The following is a 19929-nucleotide window of genomic DNA, read 5'->3' on the forward strand; positions in this document are numbered from 1 at the left end:
GAGAAGGGGGTGGCAGAGGATGAGACAGTTAGATATCAGCACTGACTCAATTCACTGACATAAATTTGAGCAAATTTGGGGGGATATTGGAGTATACAGGAACCTGGCATGCTGCAGTCCATGGGGTCACAAAAATTGGATACAACTTATCGACTGAACAACAACAATAGGCTAAATATATGGCATTCTTGTGACCGAAGCCGGGAATCTACCGGTCACCTTTACTGAGAAATTATACTTTTATTATGGGGGAAGGGAGGGTGTTCCTGTCCGCCAAGAGCGGGTTTCGAACCCTCCATCCCAGGCCTTGCGGGGTCTCCCCGGGTTCCCGCTTGGGGCTGGTGGGGGCAGCCGAGGGCAGCCGAGGACGTGCGTGCGTGCGTGCGTGCGTGCGTGGGAGCGGGAGAGCTCACGGGGCGGGCCGGCGAGGGGGGGCGCGCGAGGCGCGGCGGGCGGGGCAGCGGCAGCGCACCGCCTCCTCGCGCCAGGCCCCCCCGCGCGCGAGCCGCGAGTGGTTCAGCCCGGCCCCCGGCTCATTGTGCTCGTCTCACGCCGGCCCAAGATGGCGGCGGCGCTGGAGGCCCCGGGCCTGTGACCACAAAGAGGGAGCCGGGGGCTGGACGGGAGCGCGGTGGCGGCGGCTGAGGCCCAAGCCAGGCCCCCTCCCCTCAGCCTCCCGCCCGCCCTCCTCCGGCCGTCCGCCCCGCCCCCGCCGGCGGGGCCCCGCCCCTCCCCCAACCGCCCGACTAGCATGGTGCGGCGGCCGCGCGCGCCGACATGGGGGAGAAGCTGGAGCTGAGGCTCAAGTCGCCCGTGGGGGCCGAGCCCGCCGTCTACCCGTGGCCGCTGCCGGTCTACGTGAGTGCCGCCCCGCTCTTCCCCCAACCCCCTCTCCCCAGACCCCCGCCCCCTACTCCCCGCTGCGTTTGGTGGGGGGCCCACCGAGAAACGGAGCGACTCGAGCCCCCAGCCTTCACTGGGACCCCCCATTCCCGCCCCGCCGGATTCCCGGCGGCCGTTTCCAAGCCCCGCGCGCAGGGTGGGCAGCGGGGAGCCGGGGCCGGCTGAGGGCGCAGGCTGGGCCACGGAGACCCTACGCCTCCGAGGGGCGCCCGAGCCGGGCTGCCGTTGGTCCTGCGGGGCTGGGGACCCCCGTTCCCGGGGCCTGGACGGCCGGCGGGCTTGCCTTTCCGTACTTTATGATTTGACGTGTAGGGTTTGTCTTTGCTGGTAGTTTATTATTGGCGCTGTCATCGTGCTCAGCTTTTTTATTTTTGAGGACACTCTTTCCTCCTTCTTCTTTCCAGTTGTTAATTTTGTAAATTAGGCATTTGTCTAATTTTGAGTGGCAGGACTGGCTAGAGGTTTGGAAAGGAAGCGTCCTGTTCCCGGATCTTGAGTGGGTGGGCTGGCCGGACCCTTGGCAAGGACGCGTCATGTTCCCTAATTTGAGTGGGTGGGCTGGCCGGACCCTTGGTAAGGAGGTGTCCTGTTCCTAATTTGAGTGGGTGGGCTGGCCGGACCCTTGGTAAGGAGGCGTCCTGTTCCCTGATCTTGTGTGGCCTTTGGAAATGACAAGCTGAACGGAAATTTACACAGGCGTCCGGGTGATTCCAGATATGCAGGGCGCGGGGTGGGCGCCCCGGCTCCTGTCCCCGGTGGCGGCGTGGGTGCGCGTGTCCGTGTCCCAGCGACCGCGCTCGGGCTGGGCAGCGCGCCTTCGGGAGGGAAAGCACAGCGGGCGCGGTGGGCGGGCGCTTTTGGGGCGCCCTTTCGCGCGCTTGGCTTGCGGGGGGACCGGCCTCCACGGGACCCGGTGGGGAAGCCCGCGCGCCCCGCCCCTCGCGCGGGCTCAGTGTGTGTCAGTTTTTGGAAACTGTCGCGGCCAGGGGCGGGGTCGGGACGCTGGGACCGCCCGGGAGCCGACGTTGGCTCCTGGCTCTGGTGCTCCGCGGTTCTCCGAGGTCGGAGGCTTTCCAGCCCGCCGAGCGCACCGGCGCTTTCTATTTTTGCGCTTCCTGCGCCCGGAGGCGCGGCTGAGCCCGGGCTCTGGCTTTTCCGGTTGGGTAGCTCTGTGTCGCCCTGGCGTGCGGCCTTAGCAGTGGTCAGGGCGGGGAGACGACCCAGGGGACGGAAACTGAAAGTGGGGAGAACCTTCAAAACTCCAGTTGATCCACCTGCCTCCCTCTCTGCCCCGGTTACTGCACTCGTCTTGTACGAGTACGTTGGCCGGTACATTTTTCAAAATGTAATTTGTTTATCCTCAGTAGACATGAAGTGGTTCACTTGTAGCTCACAGTTGTAGAGTATTTGACAGATCATTGCAGTCAGGCAGCAGAACAATCCCATCAAACCATCTGCTGCCCTTTGGCATCAACTCGCCTCTCGCTTCCTGGCCACCAGTCTCATCTCAGTCCCTAAGGTTTTAGATTTTCTGGAAGTAAAGTAAATGGAGTCAATGTGTAGCTTTTTGATTTGGGTTACTTTGGCTCAGCAAAATGTATGTGAGATTCATGCCCGTTTTTGAGAGTGTGAGAAGTCACTCCTTTTCCTTGCTATGCAGTGATCAGGAATAGAGCTGCTAAACAGCCCAGGGCAGGTGAACTTGGATTTTCACCTCACTTGGGAGAACACTCTGGGAGTCAGACTGAGGTCTGTGCTGAATGTCTGTTTTAAGAGCATTCTTGCATCTTGGAAATTGGTATTTTTCCAAAATTGGTATTTTGAGTATCAGGAGAATCTAGAAATCCACTGTGACCCAGCACCGAAGCATCTGAAACTAAGATGAAGGTTCATCTGGAGATGGTCCCATTGTTGCCATCACCATCTTATTTTCAGAAGTCTGTTCAGTTCAGTTCAGTCTCTTAGTCATGTCCGACTCTTTGCGACCCAATGGAATGCAGCACGCCAGGCTTCCCTGTCCATCACCAACTCCCGGAATTTACTCAAACTCATGTCCATTGAGTTGGTGATGCCATCCAACCATCTCATCCTCTGTCGTCCCCATTTCCTCCTGCCCTTAATCTTTCCCAGCATCAGGGTCATTTCAGATGAGTCAGCTCTTCGCATCAGGTGGCCAAAGTATTGGAGTTTCAGCTTCAACATCAGTCCTTCCAACAAATATTCAGGACTGATTTCCTTTAGGATGGACTGGTTGGATCTCCTTGTCATTCAAGGGACTCTCTAGAGTCTTTTCCAACACCACAATTCAAAAGCATCAATTTTTCAGCACTCAGCTCTCTTTATAATAAAGTCCAACTCTCACATCCATACATGACTACTGGAAAAACCATAGCCTTGACTAGACGGACTTTTGTTGGCAAAGTAATGTCTCTGCTTTTTAATATGCTGTCTAGGTTGGTCATAACTTTGCTTCCAAAGAGTAAGCATCTTTTAATTTCATGGCTGTGGTCACCATCTGCAGTGATTTTGGAGCCCCCAAAAATAAAATCTGCCACTGTTTCTCCATCTACTTGCCATGAAGTGATGGGACCAGATGCCATGATCTTAGTTTTCTGAATGTTAAGCTTTAAGCCAACTTTTTCACTCTCCTCTTTTACTTTCATCAAGAGGCTCTTCACTTTCTTTCATCAAAGTCTTCTTCACTTTCTGCCATAAGAGTGGTATCATCTGCATATCTGAGGTTATTGATATTTCTTCCAGCAATCTTGATTCCAGCTTGTGCTTCATCCAGCCCAGCGTTTCTCATGATGTACTCTGCATATAAGTTAAATAAGCAGGGTGACAATATACAGAGGTCTGTAACCTTTGTCAGTAAGACATCGTGTGTGTCCAGGTCTCAGTGAGAGCTGGCTTTCCTGTGGTGGACGGGTCTGAACTAGAGAGCGTCTTTCGCTTGCTGGCAGGACCTCACTTGGCAGGGTTCAGGGTGTGCTGCCTGCCTGGCTGGGCGCTCCATCTGAGGTCAGCAGCCATTCCTGGGGTGGCAGTCCCAAGACCAGGCAGTGGGGGGAGGGGGTGTGCCATGGTCAGCAAGCTGCAACCTTCCTAAAGCAGTGCAGTGACGTCTGCTCCCCTCCCGTGTCCCCACTGGGAGATTTTGCTTTCTCACAGGAAGTGAGGGGGCAGAACTTTATTATAAGAGTACATATTTTGTGATGACTCGATGATGAGTACATTAAGAAAATGGGTCACTTCCAGGAGCATAGCCTTTCCAAAGGTCAGATTACTCATGTGACCACACATTCGAAATAACTGAGCTTGCTTGTTCATTGATTCATTCATTCATCCCAGCACCTTCTGGGTATCTCCAGTGTTCCAGGGGGAGCGGAGCACAGTACACAGTGTTCTTGCTTTCAGGAAACTTATGAACGAGGGTTGGTGGGCAGTCTATAAACACAGAGGTGCAATCGAGGTGTGCCCTGGGGATGAGGTCCTGGAGGGTGGGGCTGAGAGAGGAGGGTGAGTGGCTTCTCCGAAGAGGGGCACCCCCAGGAGGAAGTGCAAACAGCCACAATCTTCCACACGCGGAAATGTCCAGCCTCCGAAATGGGTTCTTGTGCAGTTGACAAATAAGAGGGCGTGGTGCAGGGCGAGTTTTGTTCCTTCTGTCACAGAGTTCCCAGATGTCCACTTGCAGCTTATGGCAGCGTTGCTAAAGCAGGATGGCCCTTCTCTTGGTAGAAAACTGGGTCTCAGCTCAGGAGGGAGCAGGTGCCCGGTGGCCGGGCCGGAGGTTGCGAGGGCGGGCAGTAGTCCTTCCCCTCGGTGACTCACAGAGGCCGTGGGTGTGGAGCAGCCTCGGTGTGACTGTCCCTGCCTGCCTCCTCCAGCACACGAGTCTCTGATGAATGCTGAGCCGTCATGCCCCAGACTCGGCTGTGAGTAGTAGCTGAGGTGGGTGGCTGGCTGAGCCATCCCTCCCTATGACTCAGAAAATATTTTCTGCTCTGACCTCTGTGTGCGTGAGTGAGTGCTGACTAATCCGAGCTCAGGTGGAAGTCAGGTTAACCCTCTGACGGCTCTCTGTGGGCGAGGTGACCACTTTAGAGAGGAGGGCATCATCGGAAAAGCCTGGTACCCCGCATGTGGCTCTCAGCTTCTGTACCCTGGTCCCTGACATCCAGGTGTCCTGGAGTAGGCAGGCTGAGTATTCTGTTCCTGGTGGAAGGAGCCAGCGGCGCTGGAACCTGGGGTGTTCACTAGGGAGGAGGTGGCGGAGCTGTGGGCCACCTGCCCCAGTCTTCCTCTGGGAGCCCTGTCCTTTTTTCTTAAACTTTTTGTTTTGAGATAATCATAGATTCTTGTACAGTTGTAAGAAACGAGACAGAGGCACCCCGTGTTCTCTCCTCTCAGTTTCTCCTGATGATGACATCTTTCGAAGCTGCACAACGATGTAATTGTTTCATTGGCCTTGGTTCATCAGGATGCAGTGTTCTGGGGTCCCTGCAGGGTGTGACCGGCCGTGTCTGTGGGTGCCTGGGTCCTGGGTTCCGTTCTCGTCTCCCGAGAGACCCCTCTTGGCCCTCTTTCTCTCTTCCTCGTCTCAGTCCTGGTGCTCTCCCCAGTTTGCGCACCTGTCTCTCCACCGGGGGATAACAGTCTATCCCGTTCTCTTGCTCAGGGCTGTGCCTGGGAGCCTCTTTGGCTCCTTCTCTGTCTCTTCAAGCTGTCCTGCCCTTCCCACCGCCAGGTCTCCTGCTGAAAATGTTCAGAGAAGCCTAAGTCTGTCCGTGTCCTCTGCAGCCTCCCTCGCTGCCCACCTGCCTGACCTCCCCTCCCCACCAGCATTTCTCTTTTCTTCCCTGACTCTTTCTCCACCCATCGTCACTGTCTCAGTGCCTAGCCCAGGGGTGATTAGCCCAGGGGCGGTGTTCCTTGGCACCCCTGTGTTGGACAGGGCCCTCTTCCAGCCAAGGCATGGCCCCGTGAGCTGGGTGGGGAGGTCCGAGGCTCCAGCATCATCGTGTGTGACCTTGGATGGAAAAACCGTCTCTGATGGGCTTCAGTTTGAATCCCCTGAGTTAGTTGTTGGGTCCGTGGCTGAGGCATGGAAGGTGCATCAGTGTTATGCAGGGGGATGGGTGGCCCCTGGTAGAGGAATACTGCCTTTGGAACTGCTGCTGCTTTGCTCCTCAGGGACAGCAAGGGTCGGGGGGCTTGGGATGGGACTCCTCAGAAGGATTTCCCCGTTGCATGGCGGTGCTGGACCTGTTCACAGTGGATTATGTTTTCCCTGGTCTGTGAGTGGCTCCCCGTGGTCTGCTCTGGGCTCGCCCTGGGACTGAGCCAGGCTCCCACCTGGCCGGGGCTGGGCCCACACCTGGTCTGGGTGCAGCCAGGTGAAGAGGCAGGACATGGGAGGAGGGGCCTTGCCGGGCCTTGTGGTTTTTGAGTTTTTTAATAACAGCTTTGTCCTAAGTTCTATGCTTTTTGAAATTTTAAGGAGAGTGAGCCTATAATTTCAAGATACCTTCTTAAAGAGCAAAATTTGAAGTGCCCTTCTTAGTAAATTTATTTAGAATTAAGCTTAAAACTCACCACCAGCAAATCATTTTCATAGCTTATATGGCAACTGAACTTTTTATTTAATTTTTCAGCACTGCTTTATTATAAGACATAGGTTGCAAAAGATAATAAGCTATCTGTATTGTAAGCTGAACAGAATGAGAATCATAGAGTAGATTTGCAGCAGTTTCTTCTGAGGATGGCAAGAAAAATAGACATTTCAACTGCGCCTTTAGATTCAGTCAGGTTGATGGAAACAAATAGCCCCAGGTCATTCACCTTAAAACCTAGATAAAGAAACAAACAATTGGCCAACCGGAGGTGTAGAACTGGTATAGAATTTGAAGGCTCAGGAGACAGTTACAGGTTAACCTGGGGTATCCTCTAATGCACATTAATGAAATCTCCTTTATGTATGGTTGGGAAGATCCCCTGGAGGAGGAAATGGTAACCCACTCCAGTATTTTTGCCTGGAGAATCCCATGGACAGAGGAGCCTGACGGGCTACAGTCCATGGGGTTGCAAAAAGTCAGACACAACTGAGCGACTAATACTTTTTTACTTTTATTTTGTCCAGATAACATTCGTACCACACAGCTCACCTACTGCAGGTGTACAATTTAACAGGTTTTACTGTATTGTGTTACTGTATTCACAGAGCTGTGCAACCATCATATCTAATTCCAAAACATTTCATCCCCTCAAAGGACCTGCATCCCCCCTCCCCAGCCCCGGACAACCAGGAACCCACTGTCTGTGTCTGCGGATCAGCCTGCTCTGCACATTTCCCGTCAGTGGAGTCACACCCTGTGTGTCCTCCTGTGTCTGCCTCTCACTGAGCGTCGTGTTCTCAGGGTCCGTCCACGTGGTAGCGAGTGTCAGCGCTTTTCCCTTTTGCAGGGCCAAGTGATGCTCCTGTGTGTCGTGGGTCTTGAGGCCCCTGGAGAGGCACTCCTTTGGCCTTGGTCCTGGGGTGGCTGGCACCAGGTACCCTGGTGGGGCATTGACAGTGACCCCTGCTGGGGGTGGGACAGTGCTGGAGCACTCAGAGCTGCAGTGCTCAAGGTGAGGCTTGCCTGGACTTTCCAGACCTCAGGCTGGCAACCATGCAGCCACTGGTTGCTCAGAGATCCTGGGTGAGTCCTTCTGCTGACTGGGCCCCTGGAAGGGCCTCCTGTCCTTCCTGACCCTTGCCCTCCTTTCCCATCACGGCCTTGGCCTTGGCCTCAGGCGAGGAGAGTTCTGGTGCTGAGCTTTTGGTCATCTTCATCCCCCATCACCCCAGAGTCCCTCCCTGACAGCCCCTCCATGTGGACCCCGACTGGCGCTACTCTGATCTGAAGACCTGTGGAGCGTGAGAAGCGGCCAGAGCGGAGAGGTTGTGAGAGCTTCTGAGTCACTCAGGTGGTCAGGGCAGCTGCAGGAAGCTGGACAGGCCCTGCAGCGGCATCGCAAAGTCTGAGGAGGCATGTTGTCAACCATTCCCTCCTCTCTTTCTGGTGTTAGAGCTTGGGACAGCTTGAGTACACCTCATCTCAGATGAGACCATGCTCCAGGCCCCGTGTCTTCCCAGGGGCCCCTGCAGGCCCTGCAGGAGGAGGGGTCCTGGACTTGTCCTGGCTGCCTGGGGGCCCAGAGATGGAGCGTGGTCCACAGCTGGGCACACTCCAGCCACATGGCGTGGGCTCTTGAACACGGGCATTCATGGGGCCTTTCATGGTACTCCTTGTTTTGTAGTCTCACGGTGATGACTGGAATCAAATGTTTCTGGTTACTACTGCATCTTCCTCTGGCTCTCAGACTTGTTCTTGCAGGCTGTGCTTCCTGCATATCAGCCTAAACTCAGGCCGTGTATCGGTTATCTGTGGTGTGTAACAAAACAGCCTGAAATTTAGCGACTTGAACAACATACACTGGTGACCGCTCATGGTGTCCGAGGGCAGGAACTGAGGGCTGGCAAGCCAGGGAATCTGGTCAGGTGCCCACAGGAGGCTGCTGTAGACGCTTCATCCAGATGCTGATGGGGCCAGAATTGTGGCTCCCCCGCATGCTGCCTGAGACTCCCCAGTCCACGGGGCGAGTTCCCCTCAGAGTAAGTGTCTCAGCATTGGTGCAGAGGCCCAGACCATCCCCTCCATTCCATGGCTGCCCCACGGCCCTGTGCACTGTCCGTATGAGCTTGTCTCTGAGTGGACCCTTCAGGACAGCGTGGCGGCGTCTCTGCCGTCTGTGCTATAGGGGCCCGGGGATGCGTGCCAGGGCTGTGGGGACTTGACTTCCTGGATGTTGTTGACCTGTGAGCATCCCAGAGACTCAAGATTTTCCTGCTGAGCTTGGGGGTGCTTTTAACAGTATATCACATCTACTCCCAGGCATTTTGTTGTTACTAGTTTGTTTTTGCCACCTCATGTGACTTGGGGGATCTTAGCTCCCCGATCAGGGATTGAACCCGGGCCCTCAGCAGTGAGAGTGTAGACACCGCCAAAGAATTCCCTGTTAATGGCGTTATTGAGGTGTAGTTCCCGCACCATGCAACTCATCTGCCCTGAGCATGCTGTTCCCTGGTTTGTGCACTGGGTGCAGTCATCACTGCTACTAATTTTAGAACCTTCGATCACCCCAGGGAGAGTCCCCATCTCCATCAATATTCCCCAATCCTCCTGCCCCAGCCTCTGACAGCCAGGAACCCACTCCCTGTGTCTCTGGATTGGCCTGTTCTGCACGTTTCCCATCAGTGGAATCACACCCTGTGTGTCCCTCTGTGTCTGCTTCTCTCACTGAGCGTTGTGTTCTCAGGGTCCGTCCACGTGGCAGTGTGTCAGGGCTTCTTTTTGAGGCTGAGTGATGCTCCCGTGAATGGAGGGACACGTTTGTTTATTCATTCACCTGTTGGTGGTTGTGTGGGTGATTTCCAGTTTGGGGCTGTGGTTGTACGTGCTCACTTCTTTTGGGCAGACACCCAGAGAGGAATTGCTGTGTCAGGTGGGGCCTTTTTCACCTTTTGGGGAGCTACCAGCTGCCCCCACCGTTCTGACGTTTGCCATGAGGTGCTGGGGCCTGCCGCTCCCACCTGTGGTTCCTCCCCAAGGTGTTGGGTCAGCGGCGGTGATGCCGGGGCTCGGGCACCCCATGCCAGGAGCCGCTGGTCTGTGGGGCTGTCGAGTGCACACACTCCACTTCCCACCCGCCTTGTCTAAGTGAAGAGTTCAGTGAATGTTTACTGCTTCATTCTTGCTAAGTTGGAGGATATTCATGATAGAGGGTTGATTTTGTCCTTTGCCTTAAAAACTAAGACTTTGGACAAAAGGTCACATATTGCAATTAACTATTTACAAACGTCCAGAACAGGCAAGTGCATAGAGACACAGAGTGGATTAGTGTTTTCAGGGGCTAGGGGGAGGCCTGTCTGCTGATGGGGTGATGGAATGTTCTGGAACTAGACAGATGCTGGTTGCACAACCCTGAGTGTAGTGACTCCACCACATTGCACACTCGGAAGCTGGGTCTGTTCTGTGTGAGTTATATCTCAGTAGAGCTGCTGTTAAACACCGATGAGGCTAGGGCCGTGAAAGTGGCTCTAGAGCGTTGAGTTGGGTGGGGCCCTGCCCTGAGACCTGCCCTCGTGGCTTTGTCCATCATGAAGCCAGGAAACGGTGGTCTGGGCTGAGAAGGGCGGTTGCTGTCCCAGGCAGGGCTGGTGGCTCTGGGTCTCTTACCTCACTTCTGGTTTCAGCCTGTGCTCTTCGCGGCCCTCTTCACTGAGGTTGGAGTGAAAGTGTGGCCTCGAGTTACAGACGTCCATGCACACACCCTCACTTGTATTTTTTGGCCATACTGCACAGCATGTAGGATCTTGGTTCTCTGATCAGGGATTGAACCCACGCCCCTTGCATTGGAAGCATGGAGTCTTAACCACTGGAAGTCCTGCCTTGGTTTCTGTGAGGTCTCCAGTTCGCTGGTCGTCAAGACTGCAGGGAGAGGCCAGAGCGACCTGTGATGTGCCCGCTGGGAAGAGCAGCTGGGAGGGCACTGCTGTGACTGGGCAGGATGATAGCTGCTCACCCACTCCCGGTAGTGACAGGACCCTCGTTTCCCATTTTACAGACAGAAGCCGAGGCCTGCAGAGGGTCAGGGACTCAGAGCCAGGCCTGCGGCTGCCCGGCTACAAGAGTGCCCAGGAGAGCCTTGTGGAAGGCGGGTTGGAAGTTAGACTCCGACCCAGCCCCTTCCCTTCTCTGCTGCCTGCTGGGTGCCCCCAAGGCCGGCGTACCCTTTGTGTCAGGGACCCCAGTGCCATGGGTGGGGAAACGAGGTGGGAAGGCCTGGGGGCTAGAGCGCCTGCCTCCTCTGGTTGCCACCGTCACCGAGGCTGGAGGGACAGCTCTAAACCCTATCCCATTGTCTTTCAGGACAAACACCACGATGCTGCTCATGAAATCATCGAGACCATCAGGTGAGTGTGGCACCTGCTGGGGTGGGGCCTGGGGGTGGGGCCTCAGGTGGGCCCCCAGCGCCTAGCCATGCACTCTGACTCTTACTCCAGGCTCCTGGCCCTTGCTTTCAACCCCCACATGTCAGCCTCCCTGTTCCTCTATCCTGGTCCACCTCAGCGTCATTACCATGGAGAACCCGGGGAAACTGTGACTGGGGTCAGGGGTCAGTTGCCTGAGTGTGACCCAGCACAGGGGCTGGTGCTTTGTGAGCTTCCTGTGGGCAGGGGTGGAACCCCCAGTGGCAGTTCCTCACAGGCCCCCTCCCCTTCCCCTCATCACCTACTTTCCTCTCCTGTCATGGGGGGTTGGGTTCGGGCCACTCCTCTCCACGTGAGCCCACCCCTTGTGGAGGGCAGGTGCCTGGCAGGCTGGCCTGGGAGGCTCCAGGAGGAAGGCCCCTGTGGTATTTCTGGTGGGTGTCCTCCTCACACTGGACCTGAGGGTTTGCGATGGCCTCCGGAGTGACCAAGGCTCGGCGTTCTGAGACCACTCTCCTGGCTCTGGCACCTCCCTCGTGCCGTTATATCCTCTCAAATCTGCTGTGGCCAGGCTGGCAGTGCCCTGTGAAGGAGGCCTCATCCTGCCCCGGCAGCCGAGCGGCTCAGCCTCCTGAGCTCCTCTGCTTCATTCTCGGGGCCGAGCCGGGCCTCTGTGCTGGAGTGTCTGGGAGACTGAGTGAAGTCTCGTGTGCATCTCACAGGGTGGGCCTGACTGGGGTGGTGCTGAGAATGTGGGATCTACTTTTTTAATGGTGTAATCCACAAACCAGTTGGTTGGTAGAGTAGTGCTACGATCGGCTTAGTTTAGTTTATTTTTAAAGAAGGCTGACAGTTAGGAGGGGCTTCCCAGGTGGCTCAATGTAAAAGAATTTACCTGCCAGTGCAGGAGACGAGGGAAACGTGGGTTCAATCCCTGGGTCAGGAAAATATCCTGGGGGAGGAAATGGCACCCCACTCGTTTCTTGCCTGAAAAAATATCCCATGGACAGAGGAGCCTGGTGGGCTATATAGTTCACGGGATCACAAGAGGGTCGGACATGACAGCGACTAAGCACCCACACGTGTCAGTCAGTTAGGAAGTGAGGCCATGTGGTTAGGCGAGGGGCTCCTAGTTGGCCAGCCTGGGTCCCCTCCCTGCTCCCTTGGGCCAAGTGAGTTCTGGGGGCGGGTTGGCCTGGTTGCCTGCTGCTTCCTGCAGGGAGGGAGTGTCCCTGTGGTGCAGGGCGGTAGGACGAGGTGCAGCTGGCCAGCCGGAACAGGTTCTCTGGAGCCTCCCGGGCCCGGGTCCTCTCTGGGTCTGGCGGGGCCCGCTCCCCATCCTCAAGTCTACAGGCTACTTCAGTCCTTCCCTCTTGTCTCCACAGATGGCTTTTTCTCATTGGTAAAGATGGCAGTCACCTGTTTGTTTCTTTTCTTACCTTTTCATCCTGGAGGATTTCTGACATGCTCAGAGATGGACAGTGTGTATGACGAGCCCACGGGCCCGTCACCCAGCCTAGCGTTTGTTTCACCTGTACCAGTGCCATGGGTGGGGAAACGAGGTGGGAAGGCCATCCACTTTCCTCTTCTTCTGTGTGTTCACTGGGACAGTCAAGGTGTGACTGAAGTACAGGAGGGAGACCACCTGTTTGGAGCGAGCATGGTGGCCAGTGTGGATGTGTGGGTGTCCCCTTGTACCTGTGTGAGGAGGAGTCACCCCTGTTTGCCTGGGCCCCCTGTCGGCCCCCTCCCTCCACTCCTGCCCCCGTGCAGCCCGGCCTGCTTTCTGTTGCTGTGGATTACTTTGCATTTTCTAGAATTTTACATTTTTTAAAAATGTGTCAAAGTTTTTCTTTCTTATTCCTGAGGAGTGCACCATTGGTGCATCCTTTCACCAGATGACAGATACGTTTGGGTGGTTTCTGATTTTTGGCAATTGTAAATAAAGCTGTTGTAAACACTCCACGGAGGTCTTTGTGTGGACGTGTCTTCCTTCATCCTGGGTAAATACTTGGGAATGAGACTGCTGGACTGTGCTTGAAGGAAGGCCGACCCCTCCAAGCTGCAGGCAGCCACGCAGGACCGCCCTGTGGCTCCCACGTTGGCAGGGCATGTTAACAGGGTTGTTTCTGCTGGTCCAGTTTGAGTCCTGTGGTGGTATCATTGTGGTTTTAATGAGAATTTTCTTAATAATTAATGATGTTCATCATTTTTTGCCTGCTTTTAAAAAAACTTTTTTAATTATTGAATTTTGAGCATTCTTTGTCATTCTGGCTTATCCTTTATTAGGTATGTGTTTTGTGAATATTTTCTTTCAGTCTGTGGCTTGTCTCTTCACATTCATAAGAGTGTCTTTTAAAGAGCAAATATCTTAAATTTTGATAGAAGTCTAATTTATCAACTTTTTTTTTTAATAGTTTGCCGTTTTTTGCATTCTGAGATATGTGTGCCTAACTTGAGGTCACAAAGATTTTCTGCTGTGGTTTCTGGAAGTTTTATGGTTTAAGTTTTACATTTACATCTTTTTATCCACTTTGAGTAAACTTTTACATGAAGTGCAGAGCATGGGTTGAGGCTTATTGCTTTGCATGTGGGCCTCTCATAGTTCCAGCAGCATTTGTTGATGAAACTGTCCTCTCTCTCTGGAATTTCCTTATCACCTTTGTGAAAGATCAGTTGACAGTGTATGAGGTGATTTGTTTCTAGAATCTCTTTCAGTGCCACTGACACATGGCTCTGTCCTTTAGGCAGTACCACAGCTTTATGGTGAGCTTTGGAATCACAGGAAGTCCTCCATTTTAATTCTTCTTTTTAAATGTTGCTTTGGTTATTCCACCGCCTTTGCATTTCCATGTAAATTTTCAAATCATCCTGTTGATCTTTGCACAATTTATTTAGGAATTGTATTGAATCTGTAGGGCATTTTGAGAGATTTGCCATCACACTTGAGTTTTCCAGTCCATGAACATGGTATGTGTCTCTACTTGCTCAGGCCTTTCAGCTCTTCTCTTGGCAGCGCTCTGGCATTGCAGCATGGAGGTCTTGGACAACCATTTGTTAGATTTGATTTATTCCTAGCTCATTCATGCTTTTGTCACTACTGTTAAGTGGGATTGTGTGTTAACTTTCATGTTCTTTTTGTCTGCTACTTGTGGGTAAAATACAATTGATTTTTGTACGTTAACCATGAATCTTGTGCTCAATTCATCAATTTTTTTTTTTTTTTACAGGATAAGGATTCTTTATTGAGGACTTGACATATAGATTAGTTCTTGTGCCATGAATAATGTTGTTCCTTTTAATGTTTGGAGGTTTTATCCTACTTTGTAAGTAGAAATCCCTTGCCCATGAAAAAATGTGGCCAAATATTTCTGACTCCTTGAATTGTAGCTGCACTTCAAGATCTGGATACACAACAAGTGAAAGGTAGAAAATAATAATGTGCAGTGCGTAACTTAGGCTCGATGACTACTAAGAACACTTGAAGTGAAGTCCCTCAGTCGTGTCCGACTCTTTGCGACCCCATGGACAGTAGCCTACCAGGCTCCGCGATCCATGGGATTTTCCAGGCAAGAATACTGGAGTGGGCTGCCATTTCCTTCTCCAAATTCATCAATCTTAGTAGTAGTTTTGTAGATTTCCTGGGACTTGCTGTGGAAATAAAAATAATTGTATCACCTGTTATTTCTTTTTCTTGGCATTATTAAATTGGCTGGGACCTTTGAGGCTGTTTTGTGATAAAGTGGGGGGAGGTTGCATTTTTATCTTTTCCCTCATCTCTGGGGCAGGGATGTTAGATTTAGTCTTCCACTATGGAGGTGACGTTAGCTGTAGTTCCTCACAGATGCCCAGTACAAGTTTGAGAACATGCTCTCCTATTCCTGGTGGCGTTTTCCCTAGGTGGAGCAGTTGCATCAGTTAGATTAAAAAAAAAAGAAAAAGGCCATAACTTCTACAGTTTAATACTGAAATACTTATGGATGAAAATGTCATGTGTGGTCTGCTTCCAGATAGCATGGAATGGGTGCAGAAAAGAGTTCGTGGTAAGAGCTCTGAGCCCAGCAAGAGGCTTGCAGCGTCTGCATGCCTTGCCACGGTGAGGTGCTGTCTTCCAGGTTTCTTTCATGTAAAGTTACCGTTTTCCCCATTTTTTTGAAAGTTATTTGTTAATTTTGGGGTCTGCTAGGTCTTCATTGCTGTGAGGGCTTTTTTCCTCTAGTTGTGGAGAATAGGGGGCTCCTCTCCAGTTGCAGTGACAAGCTCCTCATTGCGGTGACTTCTCTTGTTGCGGCGCATGGGCTGTAGGACTCTTGGGCTTCAGTGGCTGCGGCTCCTAGTCTGTAGGCACAGGCTCAGTAGTTGTGACGGATGGGCCCAGTTGCTCAGTGACATGTGGGAGCTTTCTGGATCAGGGATCGAACCTGTGTCTCCTGCAGTGGCAGGTGAACTCTTTACCACCGAGCCACCAGGGATTCCCGTTTTTAATTAATAAAAATCGTGGGGGGAATTCTTGGAGACTGTGCAGAGATCCTGTTTCTTCTTGGACTTTTGCAACTGATAGGATCCAGAAGTAAATCTCACTGTGGAGAACTAGTTACCAGGGCATTCGAAGGGCTGTTCTGTTTTGCTTTCTTCCCCTACCCTGTTAGTCACTGGAGCTTTTCTGGGAGGAAGGGCTGTTCCCCTGTAGGCACTGCTTTCATCCTGTGGGTCCTAGCCCACTTCTGCTGCACCTGCTTTGCTCCTCAGTCGTTCCTGTGCTGGCCTGGGGGGCTCTCTGGATTTGTGCCCCAGCCCCTTGACTTGACCCTGCCTGCTCTCAGCACAGCCTCACTATCTGGAGCCCCAAGATGCTCCACAGCCATCTTGAGTTTGCTGTGTCCCAGCCCAAGTCAGCCGCTTTCCCAGAGAGCTCTGGTCTCCTCCCCTGGAGAGGAGTTTGTGCTGCTTTTTAGAGATAAAGTTGTTTGTCTTCTTACTGAGTTATAGGGATTCTTAGCATATTGCGTCTGCGAGTGTCCAGTGAGATAGGCATGGCTGACCACGACTTTAATGGCATCTTGATGAAGTTTTTAACTTATCAACTCATTTCTTGATGGTTAGTTGTTTGGGTCATAGCCAGGAATCTTTACCTGCAGAGTCAGGCAGTTAGTCTCCCATTTTTGGGGGGAAGGTCTGGGGTTTTAGGTTTTACATCCAGGTTTTAAGATCAGTTGTGAATTAGTCTTTGTGTCTAATGTGGGTTTGTGTTTATGGGGGTCAAGATTCTTTTTTCCCGATCAACATTCTATCCTTCCAGCCTTATTTATTGAAATATTCCTTGCCTTGGTGCTTTGGTCAAAAATCATTTGTTAAAATTTAGTTTATTTCTGGATTCCATGTCCTGTATGGTTGATCTGTCTGTTCACCTCTCTGCCAATACCATCCTCATTCTTTTTTGCTGTTGGCTGTGCATGGGCTCTGTTGTTGCAGCACGTGGACTTAGTTACCCTGCGACATGTGGGATCTTAGTTCCCTGATCAGGGATCGGACTCTTCGTCCCCTGCACTAGGTGAAGTCTTAACCACTGGACCACCAGGGAAATCCCACCGTCACACTCTTGGTTACTGTAGATTCACAGTACATCTCAAATCAAGGCGGTGTGAATTTTGCAACAGTGCTTTTCTAAAAAAAATATGTATTATTTATTTGGCTGTGCTGAGGCTTCAGTTCAGTTCAGTTCAGTCACTTAGTTGTGTCCGACTCTTCGCGACCCCATGAATCGCAGCACGCCAGGCTTCCCTGTCCATCACCAACTCCCGGAGTTCACTCAGACTCACGTCTGTCGAGTCAGTGACGCCATCCAGCCATCTCATCCTCTGTTGTCTCCTTTTCCTCCTGCCCCCAATCCCTCCCAGCATCAGAGTCTTTTCCAATGAGTCAACTCTTCGCATGAGGTGGCCAAAGTACTGGAGTTTCAGCTTTAGCATCATTCCTTCCAAAGAAATCCCAAGGCTGATCTCCTTCAGAATGGACTGGTTGGATCTCCTTGCAGTCCAAGGGACTCTCAAGAGTCTTCTCCAACATCACAGTTCAAAATCAATTTGAACTGTATCAATTCTTCAGCGCTCAGCTTTCTTCACAGTCCAACTGTCACATCATACATGACCACTGGGAAAACCATAGCCTTGACTAGACGGACCTTTGTTGGCAAAGTAATGTCTCTGCTTTTGAATATGCTATCTAGGTTGGTCATAACTTTTCTTCCAAGGAGTAAGTGTCTTTTAATTTCATGGCTGCAGTCACCATCTGCAGTGATTTTGGAGCCCAAAAAAATAAAGTCTGCCACTGTTTCCTCTGTTTCCCCATCTATTTCCCATGAAGTGATGGGACCGGATGCCATGATCTTCGTTTTCTAAATGTTGAGTTTTAAGCCAACTTTTTCACTCTCCTCTTTCACCTTCATCAAGAGGCTTTTTAGTTCCTCTTTACTTTCTGCCATAAGGGTGGTGTCATCTGCATATCTGAGGTTATTGAGATTTCTCCCGGCAATCTTGATTCCAGCTTGTGCTTCTTCCAGCCCAGCATTTCTCATGATGTACTCTGCATATAAGTTAAATAAGCAGGGTGACAATATACAGCCTTGATGTACTCCTTTTCCTATTTGGAACCAGTCTGTTGTTCCATGTCCAGTTCTAACTGTTGCTTCCTGACCTGCATACAGATTTCTCAAGAGGCAGGTCAGGTGGTCTGGTATTCCCATCTCTTTCAGAATTTTCCACAGTTTATTGTGATCCACACAGTCAAAGGCTTTGGCATAGTCAATAAAGCAGAAATAGATGTTTTTCTGAAACTCTCTTGCTTTTTCCATGATCCAGCGGATGTTGGCAATTTGGTGTCTGGTTCCTCTGCCTTTTCTAAAACCAGCTTGAACATCAGTAAGTTCACAGTTCACATATTGCTGAAGCCTGGCTTGGAGAATTTTGAGCATTACTTTACTAGCGTATGAGATGAGTGCAATTGTGCGGTAGTTTGAGCATGGGGTCGCAAAGAGTCGGACACGACTGAGCAACTGAACCGAACTGAACTGAACTTGAGCATTCTTTGGCATTGCCTTTCTTTGGGATTGGAATGAAAACTGACCTTTTCCAGTCCTGTGGCCACTGCTGAGTTTTCCAAATTTGCTGGCATATTGAGTGCAGCACTTTCACAGCATCATCTTTCAGGATTTGAAATAGCTCAACTGGAATTCCATCACCTCCACTAACTTTGTTCGTAGTGATGCTTTCTAAGGCCCACTTGACTTCACATTCCAGGATGTCTGGCTCTAGGTCAGTGATCACACCATCGTGATTATCTGGGTCGTGAAGATCTTTTTTGTACAGTTCTTCTGTGTATTCTTGCCACCTCTTCTTAATATCTTCTGCTTCTGTTAGGTTCATACCATTTCTGTCCTTTATCGAGCCAATCTTTGCATGAAATGGTCCCTTGGCATCTCTAATTTTCTTGAAGAGATCTCTAGTCTTTCCCACTCTGTTGTTTTCCTCTATTTCTTTGCATTGATCACTGAGGAGGGCTTTCTTATCTCTTCTTGCAACATAAGGGATCTTCGATCTTCATGGTGACGTGCAGGATCTTAAGTTTTGGTATGTGGGATCTAGTTCCCCAACCAGGGCCCGAACCCCGGCCTCCCCAGCATTGGGAGCACATTCTTAGCCACTGGACCACCAGGGAAGTCCCATTGCTGTTATTTTTAAAAACTATCTTGGCTCTTCTAGATTCTCTGCCCTTGTATGTCAGTTTGAAAATTGGTTTGTCCGTTTCTCCAAAAAAGCCTAACTGAACTTTTTTAGAAGAATCACTTTGCAGTTTAGTTTGAGGAGGAGGTTTAACAATATTTAGTCTTATATTTCACGAGCATTTTTTGTTTGTTTATTTATTTATGTTGCCTTTAATTTTGTCAGCAATGTTTTGTTGTTTTCGGTGTAGAAGTCAAGATCATTCCTAGGTATTTATGTTTGAATGTTATTTTAAGTAACATTTAAAACTTCTCTTGTTCTAAATTCTTTGTTGCTGGCATGTGTAAGTACAGTTGACCTGTATCCTGTGACCTTGCTGAACCCACACGAGTTCTGGTAGCTTCTCCATAAACTCTTCAGGTTGGCCCATGCACTGAATTGTGTGGCATCCCTCCATGAGGAGGATGGTTTTGCTTTTTCCTTCCTGGCCTTTGTGCTGTTGGTCGTTTTTTCCTGCCGTGTGAACGCTGTCCGGGCCCTGTGGTAGAAGGCTGGAGGCCCCAGTCCTTCCCTGCCGTTCGGGTGTGGATGCCCTCCCAAGAAAAGCAGATGTGCTGGAGAAGTGCTCGCCAGAGGTAGTGGTCTCTGCTCCGAAGGCCCGCGGAGAGAGACTGATGACATGGGGACAGTGACTTGGGTTCCCTTGGGTCTGAGGGAGCTGGCACTGCCCAGCCAGCCTTGGGGACTGTGGGTGGGTCTCGCAAAGAGGGGAGCCAGACCCCTCACGTGGGAGCGCTGGCCGCCCAGTGGCTAGGGCCAGTGTGTGTGTCAGAGGGTCCCTGGGGCGGGTGGGCACGCACAGTGAGAGAACTGCCCCTCCCTGCTTTCCAACCCTTGGCCTCCTTGGGCCCCCCTGGCAGAGCCCACAGCAGCGAAGGGACAGCAGCTCCTCCAGCCCTCCCCGCCCCTCCATCAGGTGGAGGGTGGCTCTTTCCAGTCCTGTTTGATGAAAGTTTTTATTGTGAATGGAAACTGATTTCATCACATGTGTCTTCTGCATGTGTTGAGACAATTGTATGATTTTTTTTTTTCTCCTTTATTCTCTCAGTGATGTGAATTACAGTGACTAGTTATAGAGTGTTAAACAACCTTCCATTCCTGGGATAAACTCCATTGGAATAAGATGTGTTGCTGACTTCGGCTTATTAACATTTCTAGAGGAGTTTTGTGTTTGCGTTTTTGAGGGATGCCAGGTTAACAGCTGCATCTTTA

At 51.6% G+C, this 19929-nt stretch overlaps 1 protein-coding gene across 8 annotated transcripts in view; it reads left to right on the plus strand.

The window, feature by feature from the left end:
- The first annotated feature begins 538 nt into the window (after window positions 1-538).
- Window positions 539-19929, plus strand: part of DOT1L (DOT1 like histone lysine methyltransferase) — a 54446-nt gene continuing 35055 nt past the window's right edge. For 7 of the 8 annotated variants that reach the window (XM_003586273.6, XM_024995042.2, XM_010807066.4 and 4 more), the window contains exons 1-2: window positions 539-858; window positions 10878-10921. In XM_003586273.6, coding sequence (XP_003586321.2) covers window positions 778-858; window positions 10878-10921 — 125 coding nt within the window. In that variant the 5' untranslated portion in view covers window positions 539-777. The remainder of the gene's footprint in view (window positions 859-10877; window positions 10922-19929) is intronic. The other variant, XM_010807071.4, reaches the window with a different exon arrangement.

Source organism: Bos taurus, chromosome 7 (assembly GCF_002263795.3).
Source record: "Bos taurus isolate L1 Dominette 01449 registration number 42190680 breed Hereford chromosome 7, ARS-UCD2.0, whole genome shotgun sequence".
NCBI classification, from domain to species: Eukaryota; Metazoa; Chordata; class Mammalia; order Artiodactyla; family Bovidae; genus Bos; species Bos taurus.